Source organism: Dictyostelium purpureum (assembly GCF_000190715.1).
Source record: "Dictyostelium purpureum unplaced genomic scaffold DICPUscaffold_56, whole genome shotgun sequence".
In the NCBI taxonomy this organism is placed as follows: Eukaryota; Evosea; class Eumycetozoa; order Dictyosteliales; family Dictyosteliaceae; genus Dictyostelium; species Dictyostelium purpureum.
In genome coordinates this window covers 40,506-58,654 of record NW_003519393.1, presented here as the reverse complement: position 1 = coordinate 58,654, position 18,149 = coordinate 40,506, and the positions used below count along the sequence as shown (strand labels likewise).

General features: G+C 25.9%; 7 protein-coding genes across 7 annotated transcripts; 4 read left to right on the top strand and 3 right to left on the bottom strand.

Annotated features, from left to right (window-relative positions):
• Positions 1-1,688: 1,688 nt before the first annotated feature.
• DICPUDRAFT_149816 (uncharacterized protein) lies at positions 1,689-2,866 on the top strand (the record flags this gene model as incomplete). The annotated part of the gene is made up of 4 exons (XM_003285860.1): positions 1,689-1,922; positions 2,010-2,301; positions 2,370-2,518; positions 2,603-2,866. The coding sequence occupies 4 exons, from the start codon at positions 1,689-1,691 to the stop codon at positions 2,864-2,866; spliced, it is 939 nt and encodes a 312-aa protein (XP_003285908.1).
• Positions 2,867-3,074: 208 nt separating this feature from the next.
• DICPUDRAFT_149815 (hydroxymethylglutaryl CoA reductase) lies at positions 3,075-4,628 on the bottom strand (the record flags this gene model as incomplete). The annotated part of the gene is made up of 1 exon (XM_003285849.1): positions 3,075-4,628. One exon carries the CDS (start codon positions 4,626-4,628, stop codon positions 3,075-3,077), a length of 1,554 nt encoding a protein of 517 aa, XP_003285897.1.
• Positions 4,629-5,905: 1,277 nt separating this feature from the next.
• On the top strand, positions 5,906-6,673 carry DICPUDRAFT_91602 (uncharacterized protein). Its single transcript, XM_003285859.1, has 2 exons — positions 5,906-6,017; positions 6,122-6,673. Exons 1-2 carry the CDS (start codon positions 5,965-5,967, stop codon positions 6,600-6,602), a joined length of 534 nt encoding a protein of 177 aa, XP_003285907.1. The 5' UTR covers positions 5,906-5,964; the 3' UTR covers positions 6,603-6,673.
• Positions 6,674-7,413: 740 nt separating this feature from the next.
• Positions 7,414-11,153, top strand: myoC (myosin IC; the record flags this gene model as incomplete). Its single annotated transcript, XM_003285858.1, has 3 exons — positions 7,414-8,329; positions 8,408-11,054; positions 11,129-11,153. The coding sequence occupies 3 exons, from the start codon at positions 7,414-7,416 to the stop codon at positions 11,151-11,153; spliced, it is 3,588 nt and encodes a 1,195-aa protein (XP_003285906.1).
• An 825-nt stretch (positions 11,154-11,978) lies between these two features.
• On the bottom strand, positions 11,979-12,131 carry DICPUDRAFT_24118 (uncharacterized protein; the record flags this gene model as incomplete). Its single annotated transcript, XM_003285848.1, has 1 exon — positions 11,979-12,131. A coding segment is annotated over one exon (153 nt), but the record flags the coding sequence as incomplete, so codon positions are not given.
• A 1,718-nt stretch (positions 12,132-13,849) lies between these two features.
• Positions 13,850-14,289, top strand: DICPUDRAFT_13409 (uncharacterized protein; the record flags this gene model as incomplete). Its single annotated transcript, XM_003285857.1, has 3 exons — positions 13,850-13,895; positions 13,990-14,090; positions 14,167-14,289. Coding segments are annotated over 3 exons (270 nt in total), but the record flags the coding sequence as incomplete, so codon positions are not given.
• Positions 14,290-14,568: 279 nt separating this feature from the next.
• Positions 14,569-16,435, bottom strand: DICPUDRAFT_76816 (uncharacterized protein; the record flags this gene model as incomplete). The annotated part of the gene is made up of 4 exons (XM_003285847.1): positions 14,569-15,975; positions 16,078-16,178; positions 16,246-16,320; positions 16,414-16,435. 4 exons carry the CDS (start codon positions 16,433-16,435, stop codon positions 14,569-14,571), a joined length of 1,605 nt encoding a protein of 534 aa, XP_003285895.1.
• Positions 16,436-18,149: the final 1,714 nt, after the last annotated feature.

The following is an 18,149-nucleotide window of genomic DNA, read 5'->3' as shown; positions in this document are numbered from 1 at the left end:
TGAAGTTGGAATATTCAACACCATGGAAAAAAGTAATAGTAATAAAAAAGATACAGAATCATTTATGATTAATAATAAACTATTCATTTTTTATGATTTTAATAAACTAAAATCATTTTATTAAAATGCAATTTTGATGTAGATGAATATACTTCCCTTATCTACATGGAACATGATTCCGACTCCAGTTCAGGTGATGGATAGAAATATGACTTTGAAGACAATGAAAATCCTGTGTAAAATTTGATTTTATATCCAAGACTCCGATTCAAATTCAGATTAATACTCTGAAGACGATTCAATAAATAAATCTTTAAATCTTCTGTTAATTTTCAGACCCTTTTTATTTGTTAATTTAATTTTTAAAATAAACATTACATTAATTTATTAAAATAATAAAAAACTCTTTTAAATAAAATAATTTTAATTTAGTCTATAATATTTTTGTATTTATTCTTTTTTATATAGTAGGTTAATTAAATTTACTAAAACAAAATTATCTTTCATTTGAAACTGAAGATGTTATAACTGTTGATTGGAATATCTACTATAGGGTTCTAACTGAGGACGGTATAACACTGCTCTAAGTTGTCGAAAACCCAATCGAATGTTAATGTTTAAATGGATGAGGGAATACAATGAATACAGTATATATCACCTGTTTAAGTATTTGATTAAAACTACTGCCAAATGGAAATGCATATACTGATGGTGGAATTTTGCATGTTTCAATTTTGAAATGATTTCCCAAATACTATTTGTAATTGCTATTTTTTCTTTTCATAAAGGGGGCCAGTGTAAGTATAATTTTTGGGCAACTTGTGGGATTCTATATTATAATTTATGAGGTTGAAAATTTTGTGGAGAAATTTGATTGAATTTAATTACCACATTATTTTATTTATTGAAAAAAAAAAAAATTGATTTTAAATTGGTTTATTTTTTGTTTTTTTTTTTTATTAATTGATTATAACTCTAATACTACTACCACTACAGCTATTATTATTGTTGTTTGTTTGTTTATTTATCTAAATATGATAATAACAAAAATAATTGTTAAAAAAATAAAAGAAAAAAAAAAGTGGGTGGGGGTAGTTTAGAATACAAAAAAATATTTATTTTAAAATGAAAATATAATTAAAAAATAATTTAATTAATAAATAATAAAAAATAAAAAAAAGAAAAATAAAAAAAAAAAGGTAGATACAAATAAATATTACTCTATTTATTAAATATACATTTTTCTATAAAAATATATTTTTGTGATTTTCATCGTTTGTTCTTTAAAAAAAAATTAAAAAAAAAAAAAAAAATTAAAAAAAAAATTTATTAAAAATTTTATTTAATTTTTTTACTTTTTTATAATAATTATATATAAATCAATAAACTGATAAAATAATATTATTAGAAATAAAAAACATTATTATTTGGAATATTTTTTTTATTTTTTATTCATTTAATAATCAAACAGCAACAACAAAAAATAAATAACAAAAATACAAAACAATAAATGTTTATGCAACAATTATAAATATTAGTATATATAAGACCAACTAATCAAAATAAAATAAACAATCAAAATCGAACTCCCTAATATTAAATTAATATTAGAGATAACAGATCATATAATAACAATAAATAAATAAATAGATAATAATAAAATAACAAACGATATATAGTATTATAAAATGAATGCTATAAAATTTATATTAAATAATAAAGGTTTTTTTGTTGCCTTTGCATATGGCGTAACATCAGTATCAATTACATTTTTTAACAAGGCGGTATTAAACTATTATAATTTCAACTACTCAAATTCCTTAACATTGGGTCAGATGATATTCTCATTATTCTTTTTGGTAATAATGAAGCAATTTGGATATATCTCATATCCAGATTTAAATATTGATTTATGTAAAAAAGTATAGATATAACCAATAGAAGGACCACACGCATACATGTAATATATAACAATATACTAATGTAACATTTATTATCTACATATATAGTTATTATCTTTATCTTTATTATTCATCTTGATGGTAGTTTCAGGTTTAGCAGCATTAGCAAAAACAAACGTACCATTATTTAGTGCTCTAAGAAGACTATCGACTTTGATTGTCATCGCTGGTGAAAGGGCGTTATTAGGTAAGGTTACTCCGGCTAATGAAACTCAAAGTGTAGTTATTATGGTACTTGGTGCATTAATTGCAGGTTGGGGTGATGTTACATTCGATGTTGTTGGTTCAATTTATATTTTGTTTAATTGTTTTGTAACTGCTGGTTATTTAATTTTTATTGGTAAGTTTTATTTTTATCATTAATAATCATGCTATTCAAACCCCCAAACTAACCATTTATAAATTTAGCAAAGAAAACTAAGGAAACTCAATTAAATACTTTTGGCTTAATGTTTTATTGTAATATTTTATCAATGCCAGCAACTATTCTTTTAACCTATGTCACAGAGTGGGAAGGTATTAGTTCATATGAAGGCTATTCAGATCTTGGTTTCCAAGTAAGTAACAACTATTTTATAATAATAAATAGTAATCAATCTATGATAGGGTTTATATTAACATTACATTTTAACAATCTATAGTTCTGCTTCTTAATGTCATCAGTTCAAGCATTTTTATTGAATTACTTTATATTTTTATGTTCAACTTTAAATTCACCACTTACAACCAGTATTACAGGTCAAATCAAATCAATTCTTCAAACTATTCTTGGTTTATTTATGTTTGGTGATGTAATTATTACACCATTATTATCAATTGGTCTTATTGCTAGTACAATAGCTAGTTTTTGGTACACATATATTAAATATGACCAAACTGTAAATAAGAAACCAACTCAAGGTTAAAAAATATTAATCAAACAAAAGAAATATTTAATTATATTAATTATAAATATTTTAATATATATTTTAATAAAAAAAAATATATAAATAATTTTTTAAAAAAAATAATAAAAAAAAAATAAAATAAAATAAAATTTTTTAAAAAAAACTATAAAACTATAAATCTTATTATTTTTTTCTATAATATTAACATTTTTATTTGATTAAAATTTTAATCAGTGTGTGGTAAGTTGTGTGACATTGAGATTTGATCAGCTTGTGGTTGTGGTTTAGTTTCAGTCTTACGGTTGTGTTTTAAGTGAGAACGAACGAGATGACCAGCAGCAAGAGCTGACATTAAAGATAATTCACCAGAGAGGACGGCAGCAGCAACGACTCTTGATAATTGTTCAGAGTTGGCACCTGGACGTTCAACGTTGGCACCACGAATTTTGAGGAGATCAAGACAAGCAGCTTGAGCTGGGAGATGTGTACCACCACCAACAGTACCGACTTCGATAGATGGCATAGTTACTGAAATGTATAAATCTTTACCATTGTTGATACTTTCCATTAAAGTAATACAATTTGATGATTCGACATTTTGAGCTGGATCTTGACCAGTGGCAATGTAAAGAGCAGTAACAATATTTGAAGCGTGAGCATTGAAACCACCAATTGAACCAGCCATAGCTGAACCAATTAAATTTTTATCGACATTTAATGAAACTAAAGAATCGACAGTAGTCTTTAAGACATCTCTAACGATATCACCGCTGATAACAGCTTCAGCAACAACTGATTTACCACGACCTTCTAACCAATTGATGGCTGATGGTTTTTTATCGGTACAGACGTTACCTGATAATGAAAGAACTTCGAGCTCTGGGAAATATTCGCTAATAACTTCCATAGCTTTTTCGACACCTTTACTGACCATATTCATACCCATAGCATCACCAGTTGATGATTTGAATCTTAAATATACAAGTCTACCAGCAATAACAACTTTGATATTCTTTAAACGAGCGAATCTTGAGGTAGAGTTGAAGGCTGAGGCAACTTGATAAAAGTTTTCTTGGTTTTCGATCCATTGTTTGAGTTCAGCAGCTTTAACAGCGCTTGGTAAACGACAAACTGGAGCTCTGGTCATACCGTTTTGGAGGACAACTGATTTAGCACCACCACTCTTTGTGATAGCTTTAGCACCTCTGTGAGTTGAAGCAACAAGACAACCTTCAGTAGTGGCCATTGGAATGGAAACTAATTTGCCATCGAGTAAAATTGGACCTGCAACACCAATTGGGATTGGGATGTAACCAATGATATTTTCGCAACATGCACCTAAAACTTTAGTGTAATCATAACCATCTAATGGAATATTATTAATTGATGAATCGAAATCTAAATTTGATGATGGTGCAGTAACAGTTGGAATTGAGGCTGGATCTTCACCTGAAGTGGCGGCTTTTTCAGCTGCAGCAACAACAGCTTGAGCATGAAGAGCTCTTTGATGTTCTTTTTGAAGATCTCTAGCTAATAACTTTCTTCTAATATGAACAGCTCTTCTGAAATCGTTTGGTAAACGAGTTTCTAAATTGTGTGGTTGAATTTCACCCTTATCAACTAAACCAATGATTTCTTCATCTTTTAAATTTTCAACATTAGCACTGACTTTTTTAGCTGGTTCTTCTTTAACACATGATTCTGGTTTGTAATTTGCAGTTGTAAATAATCTTACTTGTTTTGAGTTCTTTAATAAATTTGAGCCAATTAATCTTAACATTTTTTTTTTTGTTTTGTAATTATTAATTTATATATTTATTATGTTTGTGTATTATTAAAGTAGTGTATTATTAATGTTGCTAGTGTTGATGTTGTTGTTATTAAAACAAATTATTTTTTTTTCTTTAAAAAATATTTATGAAAGTTTCTTAAATAATTTTTTTTTTTAAATGAAAACCTCTAAACTTTTAATAAAAATTAAATGAATTAATAAAAAATGATATTTATAAATTAAAATATTCAAAAAAAAAAAAAAAAAAAAAAAATATGTATATAAATATAAAAAAAACAATTCTTTTCTTTCTTTTTTAAACTAAAAAAAAAAATGTGTAAAAAATAAAATAAACAGAGAATAACGAACATAAAATATTATAAAAGATTAAATAAATTTAAAAAATATCAAAAAAAAAAAAAAAAAAAAAAGTGGGAGGAAAGTGTTATTATTATATGTGATCTGGTAGAAATCTATATTTGGTTTAAAAAATAAATTTTGAATTTGCAAAAAAATTATTTGAATTGGGTAAAAATGTTATAGAACAAATAATATTTATATATATATTTTGTATCTAATGGGGCATAAAACTTTAAAAATAAAAAAAAGTTTTAAAATATAAATTGTTTTTTAAAAAAACAAATGAAAAAAATAACAATACCAAATCATTGTAAATTTAATATTAAATTTAAGATTATTGAATAAAAATTTAAAAGTGTTTTGATAAATTAAAAACAATGCAATAGATCTGTTTACAAATAAAACAATAACAATACCAAAAACCAAAAACCATTTTATAAAATAAAAAAAAAGAAAAAAACCACACACATACACACACACATCCACACAAACAAATTGAAACAGATATTTTTAAAATATTTAAAACCTACATTTTTTTAATTTAATTATTTGTTTTGATTTTTTTAAACTTTAAGGAAAGCTAGTTCAAAAACAAATATTTAATAATAGAAAAAAAAATATATACAATAGTTGATAATAAGATAGATTATAAAATTTTTTTTTTTTTTTTTTAACCGAGTTGAATTTAGCAGTCGAAAAAAAATTAAAAAAAATTATAAAATAAAAAAATAAAAAAAAAAATAAAAAAAAAAATAAAAAATCAACATGAAGTGATTGATTTTTTTTTTTTTTTTTTTTTTAATTAATAGCTTTTTTTTTTTTTTTATTTTTGTTTTTTATTTTTTTATTTTTTAATTTTTTTTTTTTTAAAAAAAAAGTTTATTTTTTTTTTATAATTTTATTTTTTCCATATTGATATAAATTACATTTATATAATTTTTATTTTTTTACATAAACTTATCACACAGTTTTTATATATACAAAGATGTCAGAAGAAGATTATTTTGAAGATGAGGTTCTTTTTACTGCCGCTAAAAAGTAAATAGATTATTTTTTTTTTTTTTTTTTTTTTTTTTTTTTTTTTTTTTTTTAAAAGATTCAAATATTAATATTTTTTTAATATTTTTTTTTTTATCCTATAGGAATTATGAAAGTATGTTTGAAGAATTCTATGAAGAAAGAAAAAAAAGAAATTTATTTGATGCCAATATTTTAGATGCTCAAGGTAATACACCATTACATTATAGTGCAACATTTGGACATGTTGAAATTTCAAATCGTTTATTAGATTTAGGAGCCAATCCAAATATTCAAAATAAAGCAGGTGAAACTCCACTTCATAAAGCAGTATGGTATGATCGTGTTCCATTATTCGAATTATTAATTGAAAGAGGTGCCAATCCAACAATTGCCAATAATCAAAAACAAACTGTTACTCATTTAGCCAAATCATCAGCAATGAAGGATCTTATCAAACAAGCCACTTTAGCTGCCACTATCAATAAAGAAGATTTCGCTGATGATGACGATGACGACGAAGATGATGCCGAAGCCAACAAACCATATAAACCATCTGCCCATGATCACAGTGATATGGTTGCTGCTGATAGTGATGATGAATAATATATTTAATCAAATTGTAATTTAATAATAATCATTTTTAAAATAAATAAAAAAAAATCAAAATCAAAATCAAAACTAAAACCAAAACTAAAATCAAATAAAAAAAAAAACCATAACCAACCCAAATCAAATTGGTCAAATCAAATCAAATCAATATATAATAATTTAATCAATAATAACAGTCAATAATCAATTGAATAATATATCACATAATCAATTAACTATTTATTTATTTATAATATGTAAAATAGAATAAAAAAAAAATAAAAATAAAAAAGTGTATAATAATTTTAAAACAAAAAAAAAAACCACAAATGTTATTATTTCATGGATCAATTATTGTAATAATTTTGTCAAAATGAAAAAAAAAAATTTTATTAATTTTTTAAAAGAAAAACATGGCTTTTTGGATTTTTATTTAAACCCAAAAATTAATTTTTTTTTTTTTTTTCAAAAATTTTTTTTAATTTTTTTCATCATTTTTATTTTATTTTTTCTTTTAACAAAGTTATATATTTTTTATAAAAAAAAAAATAAATAAATAATAAAGGAAATAAACTAAATAATAAAAAAAAAGACGATCAATCGACAATTTTATATTTATTTATTATTTATATAAACGATCTTTTTTTTTCTTTTTTTTTTTTTTTATTTTCTTTTTTTTTTTTAAAAATTAATAAATTTGTTTAATTAAATTTATTTTTATTTTTAAATTTTTTATATACCATATATATTATTTATTATTCATTGTATTTTTATAATTTTTATTTATTATTATAATAAATAAAATCAAAATAAAAGACCAAATAAAATGGCACAACAAAAAGCAGAATGGGGAAATCAAATGAAAAATGAAGGTTTAGATGATATGACATTATTATCAAAAGTAACCAATGACCAAATTTTAGAAAATTTAAAGAAAAGATTCGAAAAAGATATTATTTATACAAATATTGGTGATGTATTAATTTCAGTAAATCCATTCAAACAAATTCCAATCTATGGCGATGATGTTTTAAATCAATATATTGGCAAGTCACGTATCGAATTAGCTCCACACATCTACGCAGTTGCAGAACAAACATATAGATCAATGATTAACGAAAAAGAAAATCAATGTGTTATTATTTCTGGTGAATCAGGTGCAGGTAAAACTGAAGCAGCAAAGAAAATTATGCATTACATTGCACAAGTTAGCGGTGAACAAGGTGGTGTATCAAATCAAAAGGTAGAACACGTTAAATCAATTATTTTAGAAACCAATCCATTATTAGAGGCCTTTGGTAATGCTAAAACTCTTCGTAATAATAATAGTTCACGTTTTGGTAAATACTTTGAAATTCAATTCAATCAAAAGAACGAACCAGAAGGTGGTAAAATTACCAATTATCTTTTAGAAAAGAGTCGTGTAGTTTATCAATTAAATGGCGAACGTAATTTCCACATCTTTTATCAATTTTGTAGAGGTGCAACCCCACAAGAACAACAAGAATTTGGTGTCTATGGTCCAGAAAATTTTGCTTATTTAACTAAAGGTAATACTCTTGATATCGATGATGTAGATGATGTTGAGGAATTTGGTTTAACTAGAAACGCTATGAATGTAATTGGTATTACAGCACAAGAACAAAAGCATATCTTTAGATTATTAGCTGCAATTCTTTGGATTGGTAATGTTGAATTTAAAGAACAAGCTGGTGATAAAGTTACAGTTGCTGATCAATCAGGTATGTTATAAAAAACTAAATTGCCTTTAATTTTTAATTAAAAAATATTAATTTTTTTATTTTTTATTATTTTTATAGTACTCGATTTTGTTGCCCAATTATTAGAGGTACCAAGCCATTTCTTAAAGACCTCATTGGAATTTAGACAAATGGAAACCAAACATGGTAATCAAAGAGGTACTCAATATAATGTTCCATTAAATAAAACTCAAGCCATTTCAGGTAGAGATGCTTTAGCCAAAGCTATTTACGATCGTTTATTCAACTGGTTAGTCGAACGTATTAATCAAGCTATGGAAAATCCAAATAGAGGTTTAATTATTGGTGTATTAGATATTTATGGTTTCGAGGTTTTCGATAGAAATGGTTTTGAACAATTTTGTATCAATTATGTCAATGAAAAACTTCAACAAATTTTCATTGAGTTTACCCTTAAAAATGAACAAGAAGAATACGTCCGTGAAGGTATCAAATGGGAACCAATTCCATATTTCGATAACAAGATTGTATGCGATCTTATTGAAGGTAAAAACCCACCAGGTATTTTCTCCATTTTAGATGATGTTTGTCGTGCTGTACACAGTCAAACCGATGGTGCCGATCAATCTCTCTTACAAAGAATTGCTGTTTGTAAATCAAATGCTCATTTTGATACTCGTGGTAACGCTTTTTGTATTAAACATTATGCTGGTGATGTAATTTATGAAGGTCCAGGTATGATCGAAAAAAATAAAGATACTCTTCTTAAAGATCATTTAGAAATTCTTCAAATGTCTGCTAATGGTTTCTTAACAGCACTTTTCCCAGATGTTATCGATTCAGACTCAAAGAAATTACCATCAACTGCTGGTTTCAAAATTAAATCTCAAGCTGCTGAATTAGTTAGCACTTTAACAAAATCAACTCCACATTATGTTCGTTGTTTAAAGAGTACCGATACAAAGAAACCAAATGTTTTTGAAGGTGCTAGAGTTTTACATCAAATTAAATATCTTGGTCTTTTAGATAACATTAAGGTAAGAAGAGCTGGTTTTGCATACCGTACCTTTTTCCAAAAGTTTATTGACCGTTACTATCTTTTATCCGATAAAACTTGTTATGCCGGTAATATGATCTGGAAAGGTGACCCTCTCTCTGGTTGTCGTGCTATTTTAGCTTCACAAAATGTCGATTCAACTCAATATCAAATTGGTAAATCAAAGATCTTTATTCGTTACCCAGAAATGCTCTTTACTCTTGAAGAAACTAGAGAACGTTATTGGCACGATATGGCATCTCGTATTAAGAACGCCTATAGAACCTATAAATCATTCCAATATGAATGTGCTAATCGTATTAAACACGCATTCAGAAATTATAAATTATACAGACAACGTTGTGCCCAAACCATTCAAGGTTACTTTAGAGCATGGAAACAAGCTTCACCATTCTTTGACCTTCGTATGCAAACCGAACAAACATTTAATGGCAGAAAAGAAAGAAATCGTTTCTCTATGATTTCAGTAAGAAAATATTTTGGTGATTATTTAGATGTTCGTTCACAAACTTATTTCCTCGATGCTATGGCTGAAGGTCGTAACGAAGAGGTAATTTTCTCATTCAAATCTCAAGTTGTAGTTCATCCATTATTATCAGCAAACAAATTATCACCACGTTTCTTAATTGTAACTAAACAAGCCATCTATTTAATCAAGTTAAAACAAAAGAAGAATTTAGCCACCTATTTATTAGACAGACGTATTCCATTAGCTGAAGTTACTTCATTCTCTCTTTCAAATCTTGTTGATAATATGATTATGATTCATACATCAACTCAATTCGATGTTGCTCTTACTTGCGAACTTAAAACTGAATTAGTTGCTCTCATTAACAAAGCTAAAGGCCAACAATTACCATGTAACTTTGCCAATTCAGTTCAATACTTTAAAAAGAAAGGTAGCAATAATACAATTACTTTTGTAAAAGATGAAATGCATAAAGAAATTTTCTTCAAGAAAAATCAAGTTCACATTGCCTCTGGTCTCCCAGCCTCCTCTACTATTAATAAGGTTAGAAAAAATCCAAGTATCAATGGTGGTAGTTCTATTAAACCAGTTGCTAAACCAGTAGCTCAACCATTAAATATTAAACCAGTTGCTAAGCAAATGCCAGCCAAACCAATGCCATCAAAACCAGTTGCCAAACAATTACCAGCCCCAGGTGCCCCAATGCCATCTAAACCAGTCGCTAAACAATTACCAACACCAGGTGCTCCAATGCCATCAAAACCAGTTGCTAAACAATTACCAACACCAGGTGGTGCTCCAGTTTCAAAACCAGCTGGTGCTCCAATGATGAAACCAATGATGAAGCCTCCAGGTGGTGCTCCAATGTCAAAACCAGCCGGTGCTCCAATGATGAAACCAGCCGGTGGTGCTCCAATGGCTAAACCAGCCGGTGCTCCAATGTCTAAACCAGCCGGTGCTCCAATGATGAAACCACCAGGTGGTGCTGCACCAATGGCTAAGCCAGCTGGCGCTCCAATGATGAAACCACAACCTGCTCCAATGAAAAAACCAGCCGCTCCATCTGCTGAGCAATATGTTGCTCTTTATGACTACGATAAAATGCAAGGTGATGAACTTTCATTCAAAGAAAATGATATTATTCAATTAATTAAAAAAGTTGATCAAGATTGGTGGATGGGTACTTTAGTAAGCACCGGTGCCAGTGGCATGTTCCCAAGGTATGTATAATTAAAATAACTAATTTAATTTTTATAATTTTCAATTTATTAATTTTTTTTATTTTTTAAACTAGTAATTATGTTGAATTAAAAAGATAAATTTTAAAAGACACTCCAAGAAATATATAAAAAAAAAAAAAAAAAATAAAAAATGTATTAATAATTTTAATTTTAAAAAGATATTTCATTTATAGTTTTATTAGAAATATAAAAAAAGATAACTCCTCCTTTGAATTTAAACTTAGGGATTTCAATTTAGGTTATTTTTAGTGATTATAAAAATATAACAATGTATAAATAAAATTATAAAATATTTAATGTATATATTTATAAATAACAATGATCGAAATTTTAAAATTATTTTAAATAATAAACCATATTTTTATAAAACACATAAATTATCCTTTTTAAAATCAATTTAAAAGGTAAAAATGTAAGTTTTTATAATTATAACAAACAAAATTAACCTTGGTGATTTATAATCTAATAATCAATTTTAATCAGAAATTAATAAAATATAAAATACAAATGAAATTTACTATATGAGCTTAATGAACAATAATAAGCCCATTATTAATTATTAAAAAAACCAAAATCTTTAAAAAAAAAAAGTTAGATCTACTTTATTTACATTTACTATTTTAATTTAATATATTTAATGTGGTATATTTTGTATTTCTAATTAAAACTAAATTCTTCATCATTTGTAATATAACGACATATACGAAGCAGTGATTTTTTATACCTTTTAAATTTATTGTCTGGTGTTGGTAATACCCTATATAATTTTTTTATTTTATCTATAAGTTTTATAATTTCATCTTCATCATTGATATGAAAAAAAGAGTTTCTTTCTCTACATAATTCTAATACCTTGTCTAATTCAACACCTTTAGCATTTTTCTGTGCCTCTTTATTTTTTGTATAGTTTACTTTAAATGTTTCCCAACTGATTTGACCTTTCTCTTCTTTGTCATCGTTTATCTCTTTTAATAAATGATGCTCTAAATAATAGTGACATACTGTAACGAAATATACTTGTTCACTCATGAGTGCGGCATCTTGTATAATATTAATTCCATCACTGTCAATACTTTCTCTGAGACTATTATTATGTGCCATTATTTCTTCCATTTGTTTGTTTAATTTTTCGATTTTAATATCTTGTGTTTCTAATTTCCCATCCTGTGTTTTTAATTTCTCGCTTTGAATCTTTAAAGTTTCATTTTGTTTCTCTATTTTTTCATTTTGTTTGTCTATAGTTTCATTTTGTTTCTTTATTTTTTCATTTTGTTTCACGATACGATATTTTAGATTATTAATTTTTGTTTTTAATAATTCTATTTTTTCTTGTAATTCAGCAACCTTTTGTTTTAATTCTTTTCTTCTTTTTCGTAATTTTTCAATTTGTAATTCTTGTTGTTCTATAACTTCATCTTTGCTTAAACCTCTGATAACAACAATATCATCTATTGAATTATTAATCAAATTTCGTATTTTTGTATTATTATTTACTATATGTTCTTCTGTCTCAATTTTTTCTATTTTTGTTTTTTCTAGTTGTTGTTTTAACTCCAATTCTTCATATTCACTCCCAGATAGAGGTGACAAAATATTATTATGTGTGTTATTATTTACGTTGGTTATTTTATTTTTGTCCATTATAAAATATATTGTGCTATTAAAATTAAAAAAATAAAGTTAATGTTTCAAAAAATTTAAAGTGAAAAAAAAAATAAAAAAATAAAATAAAAAATTTTTTATTTATTTTATTTTATATTTTAATTTAAATAAAAAAATATTAAATATTATTTAATAAAATTTAGGAAAAAGGATCCGGATTTTCATTTAAAAAAATAGGATTGATCAATCCTAGTTTAAACCTAGATCCTGAGCTATATATTGAAAATATTGAATTGACAGAAACAAATTTAGAAAAAAAAAGAAAAGAATGTCTTAGGAAACAGGAATTACCATTCACAACCAGAAGAAAAAAGAGCCTCAGGTATATTACAAATAAACAACTAAATAAACAACTATTCAAAAACAAAGAGGGAGGATTACTCATCACCCATATACAAATAAACCAAAAAATAGCAACACCAGAATCAGGAGAAGATAAAAAAGATCATACATTAGAAGAAACCTCAAATATCGTGGCCTAATAGACGTAGACATCCTGGTGGGATATTTTAAAATAAATAAAGAAGAATCAAATATCAATAACCATTTGATGAGAACCATTGAAAATGCATGCTTAATAGAAATGCCCAACACGCCACCAACACATGAAAAAATAGTCTCAGATAGATTATTTATAAGCAAAAGAATGGTAACATGGAGGATCAATTATCAAATAAGAAAACCATGGAAAATTTGACCATAAATACAATACATTGGCTTCAAACCACCAAAACAAAATTCACTATGGAAACTCAATCCACTAACAATAAAAGAACTAATTACAATAGAAGAAATAGACGAAATAATCGCTGATTCGACAAAGAAAATGGATTAAAACGACATAATACAATTTAAACAAAAAAAAGTCATAGCCAAAATAATTTTTTTATTCACTTTTTTAATTTTTAATTTTTTTTAATTTTTTTATTTTTTATTTTTTATTTTTTATTTTTCATATTTCGCATAATATTAATTAATTATTCTAATTAGAATGTCACAAGGCAGAGTTAAAGGTATTACTTAGTATAATAATATTACAGATTTAACGTTACACTAAAATAAAACTATTTAATTTGAATTTAGAATTGGTTGATAAACAACTCGGATTAGAATTAATCAGTGCTGGCGAAAAGTTGGTTGTTGTCGATTATACTGCTAGTATGTATATTTAACAACTATTATAAACAAATGCAAAACTATTTAAGTTATCTAATTATTTTATCAAATAATTTAATTTTTTTTATAAAAATAGCCTGGTGTGGACCATGTAAAGCAATTGCACCAATATTTATACAATTATCAAACCAATACCCAGATGTTATCTTTTTAAAGATTGACGTTGATAAATGTAAAGTAAGTTTGTTCATTCAGGAAAAATTTATTTAATAAAGAAAATAATAATAATTATTTCTTTTTTTTATCTCTATAGTTTACTGCAGAAGAACAGGGTATAAGATCAATGCCAACTTTTCAATTTTTTATTAAAGGTCAAAAGATTCATGAATTTAGTGGAGCTGATAAGAACCAATTAAAAGGTTCAATTGAAAGATTAAAAGATTATAAACCATCACCATTTCAAAATATTATATTAAGTGGCCAAGTTGCTTTGGTTGTTTTAGCTTTTGGTTTTTGTTTATATAAAGCTTTAAAAATGTAAAACAAACTGGACAAACCTATTATATATTAAATAATTAAATTACAGAAATAAAATAAAAATGCACATAAATACACTATAAACAAAACTTTCTAAATAATTGATTTTATTTTTTATAGCTAACGAGCACTTTTTAATTAAAAAAATATAATTTTAAAAGTATAATTAATTTATTTTTTATTGCTTAGTACAAACTAAAGTACCATTTGGTACCAAACCTGCTTCTTCAACACTTGTAGTAGAAAGTTCAGCTTGAGTATAAATTTTTCTTGGATAGGTTGTTGAAAGTGTGAATTTACCATGTTGGCTAGTATTTTTTGAAATAAAAGTATGAACATCGATTAATTTAGCAGTAATTGGGAAGGTTCCTTTAATAGTGCTGCCATCTGAGAGACGAATTTGGATCAATGAGTCTGTATAGGTTTTGGCGGGAGTATGTACAACTGGTGCAACAGGAGCTGGGGTTGGTTTTGGAGCTTCAGCACCATTACCAGCTGCGGCATTTTTCTTTGCAATTCTTTCAAGACGGTCAGCTTCGACTTTGGCTTTGATTTTAGCTTTAGCAATACGATCGGCTTCTTTTTCTTTTCTATCTTTTTCAGCCTCTCTCTTCAATTGATCTTCTTGCCACTTTGTGAGAGCTTGTTGTGACATTTTACCACCTTGACGACGACTAATTTCTCTTTCAATTTCTCTTTTAGCTTCATCCTCGGCCTTCTTGGCTCTAATTTCTAAAATTCTAGCTTCTAATTTTCTCTTTTGTTCAGCTCTTTCTTCTGGTGTCATTTGATAGTTTTCGATATCTTTTTCATGTTGAGTAAATTGATGTTCTGGGTTATGTTTTGTTGTATCTTTACATTTTTGACAAAGATCATAATTTGGACAAACATCACATTTATATCTATATCCAATAATTTGTTCTTGACAAACATCACATAATGCACTGTGAATTGTGGTTGGTTGTTCAGTTGTAGTTGTTGTAGTTGTTGATGATGTTGATGATTGTTCAGTGGTTGGTTGTGATGGTGTTGTAGCGGCTGGTGCAGCTGGTGTTGGAGTTGATAAATCTATTCCCTCGATTGGATCATCAATAGTCTCTGAATCCATATTTTCAAAAATCCAATCCATGGCAGTTTGTGAGCTTGAGTTATTTGTAAGTACTAAAGCTTTCTTTGCTCTAAATTCTGGGAAACCCATATCGATTAAATCTCTTAACATAACTGGATCTGGGACGGTGTTTTTTGGTGCTGGTTTAGTTTTTGGTGCATCACTGCCACCCATAAGACTGTTTAATGGATTTGATGATGGTGTTGTGGTACCAACTTGTTGTTGATATTGTCTTTGTTGTTCCTCTTGTTTTTTTTGTAAGCTATCTAAATAGGTTTGGAAACCACCACCACTACCACCGCCACCACCACCACCTAATGCTTGACCTTGTGATGCAAATGAAATTTGTGGTTTAAATCTATCGATTGAATTCTTTAATTGTGATTTATCAGCTCCACTAAACTCATGAACCTTTTGTTTTTCGATAAAAAATTGGAAAGTTGGCATTGCTCTTATACCTTGACTTTGAGCTGTCGACTAAATTAAAAAATAATTGAAATAATGATATATTTAATTAATTTATCCTTTCTTTTCTTTTTTTTTTTTTTTTCTTTTTCTTTTCTAATATAATAAACCTACTCTACATTGATCAACATCAACCTTTAAAAAGACAACATCTGGATATTCATTTGAAAGTTGGGCGAAAATTGGTGCAATAGCTTTACATGGAGGACACCAAACTAAAGATTTAAATGAAAATGATTAGAATTTAAATTAAAAAAGGTTTTATAAATAGTAAATACATACCAGCAGTATAATCAACAACAACTAACTTTTTACCGGCACTGGATAACTCTGATTCAAGTTGGTTATCAACTAATTCTATAGTTTTAAAGTTTAAAATAGAGTATATTAATAAGTATTTGATCTATCTATATAAAGGATAAATTCTAAAACCAATTTAAATAATATTACCTTTAACTTTGCCGTGTGACATATTTAAATTATATTATACAAAATGAAAAAAAAAAAAAAAAAAAATGATTTTTAAAAACTGTTTAAAAATATTTTTGATTATAATGAAAAATAATAAATAATTATTTCTATTACAAATAACATAAAAATATATATGTATATATGTATATGTGTAGTGGTAAAAAAAAAAAATAAAAAATAAAAATAAAAAATAAAAAAAATTATTAAAAAATTAAAAAATATAAAAAAAATATATTTAAAAAAAAAAATAAAAAATAAATTAAAAATTTTGAAAATCACATTTTAAAACTTTTTTCTCATTAATTTGACCTTTTTTTTGAGTCAAATTAATTTAAAATCATATTTATTTTGGACAATAAAAATAATATTTTGTATTTAAATTGTTCTTGATTTATATTGAACTAATTTTTGAAATTATCTTGGAATGATTTGAAATTAATAGGTATTTTAAAGCCATACAGGTGGAGAGGCACTTTGGGAGAATAAAAAGAAACTCATAGTTTTGGGTAAATTGAAAGTTATATGGACACCATACTGAATCACCATATACTACGAGAGATAAACCGGTATTATATAAAACTAATTGAAGGAACCTACTCTGTGTGATGCACATACTGCAAAAGTAGGAGTTGACCAATGACCACCATGAGTTAACGGAACTTGAATCTTAATGAATAGGGCATTTTTGACTTTAATAAAATAAATATGAGTAAATTATTTAATAACTATTTTTATAATATAAATATTGAATAAAATATTAGTTTCTTTTATATTTAAAAATATAAATAATTATTTAAAAATAATAATAATAGTTACCTTTGTAATTATTTTGATTTCTATTTAGGTGTATAAAATTTCTATGGGAATCTATTTCTAAAAACTAATTAAAAAACTATATTTCTTTTTCTTTTTTTGGGATTTTCTAATTTATTCATCACCAAGTTTTAAATTTTTTATTGGAATTAGCAACTATTTCATCAGCTTCGAATGATCTTTTTGAAATTCCATTATTTTTTAAAATATCATCTTTGAATTTTTTTTTGGATTTTACATTGTTTTCATTAACTTCCAATGGTCTCTTTGAAAATTCATTATATTTATTTGATATTTCTTCAAATTTAAACTTCTTTTTGGAATTTTCATCCTTTTCACCAGATTCCAATGATCTCTTTAAAATTCCATAAGCTTTATTTAAATTACCTTCATCATCAAATTTAAATTTTTTATTGGACTCCATATCTTTTTCATCAGCTTCTAATGTTCTCTTTGAAATTCTATTAAAGCTATAGTATGGATTCATTGGTGGAGATTGGTTTTGATGATTTGGTTGCTCATACTGGTTGTTGCATCCATATGGTTGGTAATTTTGTTGTGGATGGTGTGGAGATTGATATTGGCTTTGGAATGGGTTCATTGGTGGTTGTGTTTGTTGTGGTGGAGAATGATGATGATTTTGTTGCTGATAATGGTTAAAATCTCCATATGCTTGGTAATGTTGTTGATGTTGTTGTGGTGGAGATTGATATTGATTTCTTGGTTGGTGATGGTGGTTAAAATCCCTATAAGTTTGATTTTGTTGTTGATATTTTTGTTGATTTATATTATTATTATTATTATTATTATTATAATTATTATTATTATTTTTGATTTTATTATATAATAAAAAACAAATGGTGATAACAATAAAGAAAATAGCAATTAAACTATACATTTTT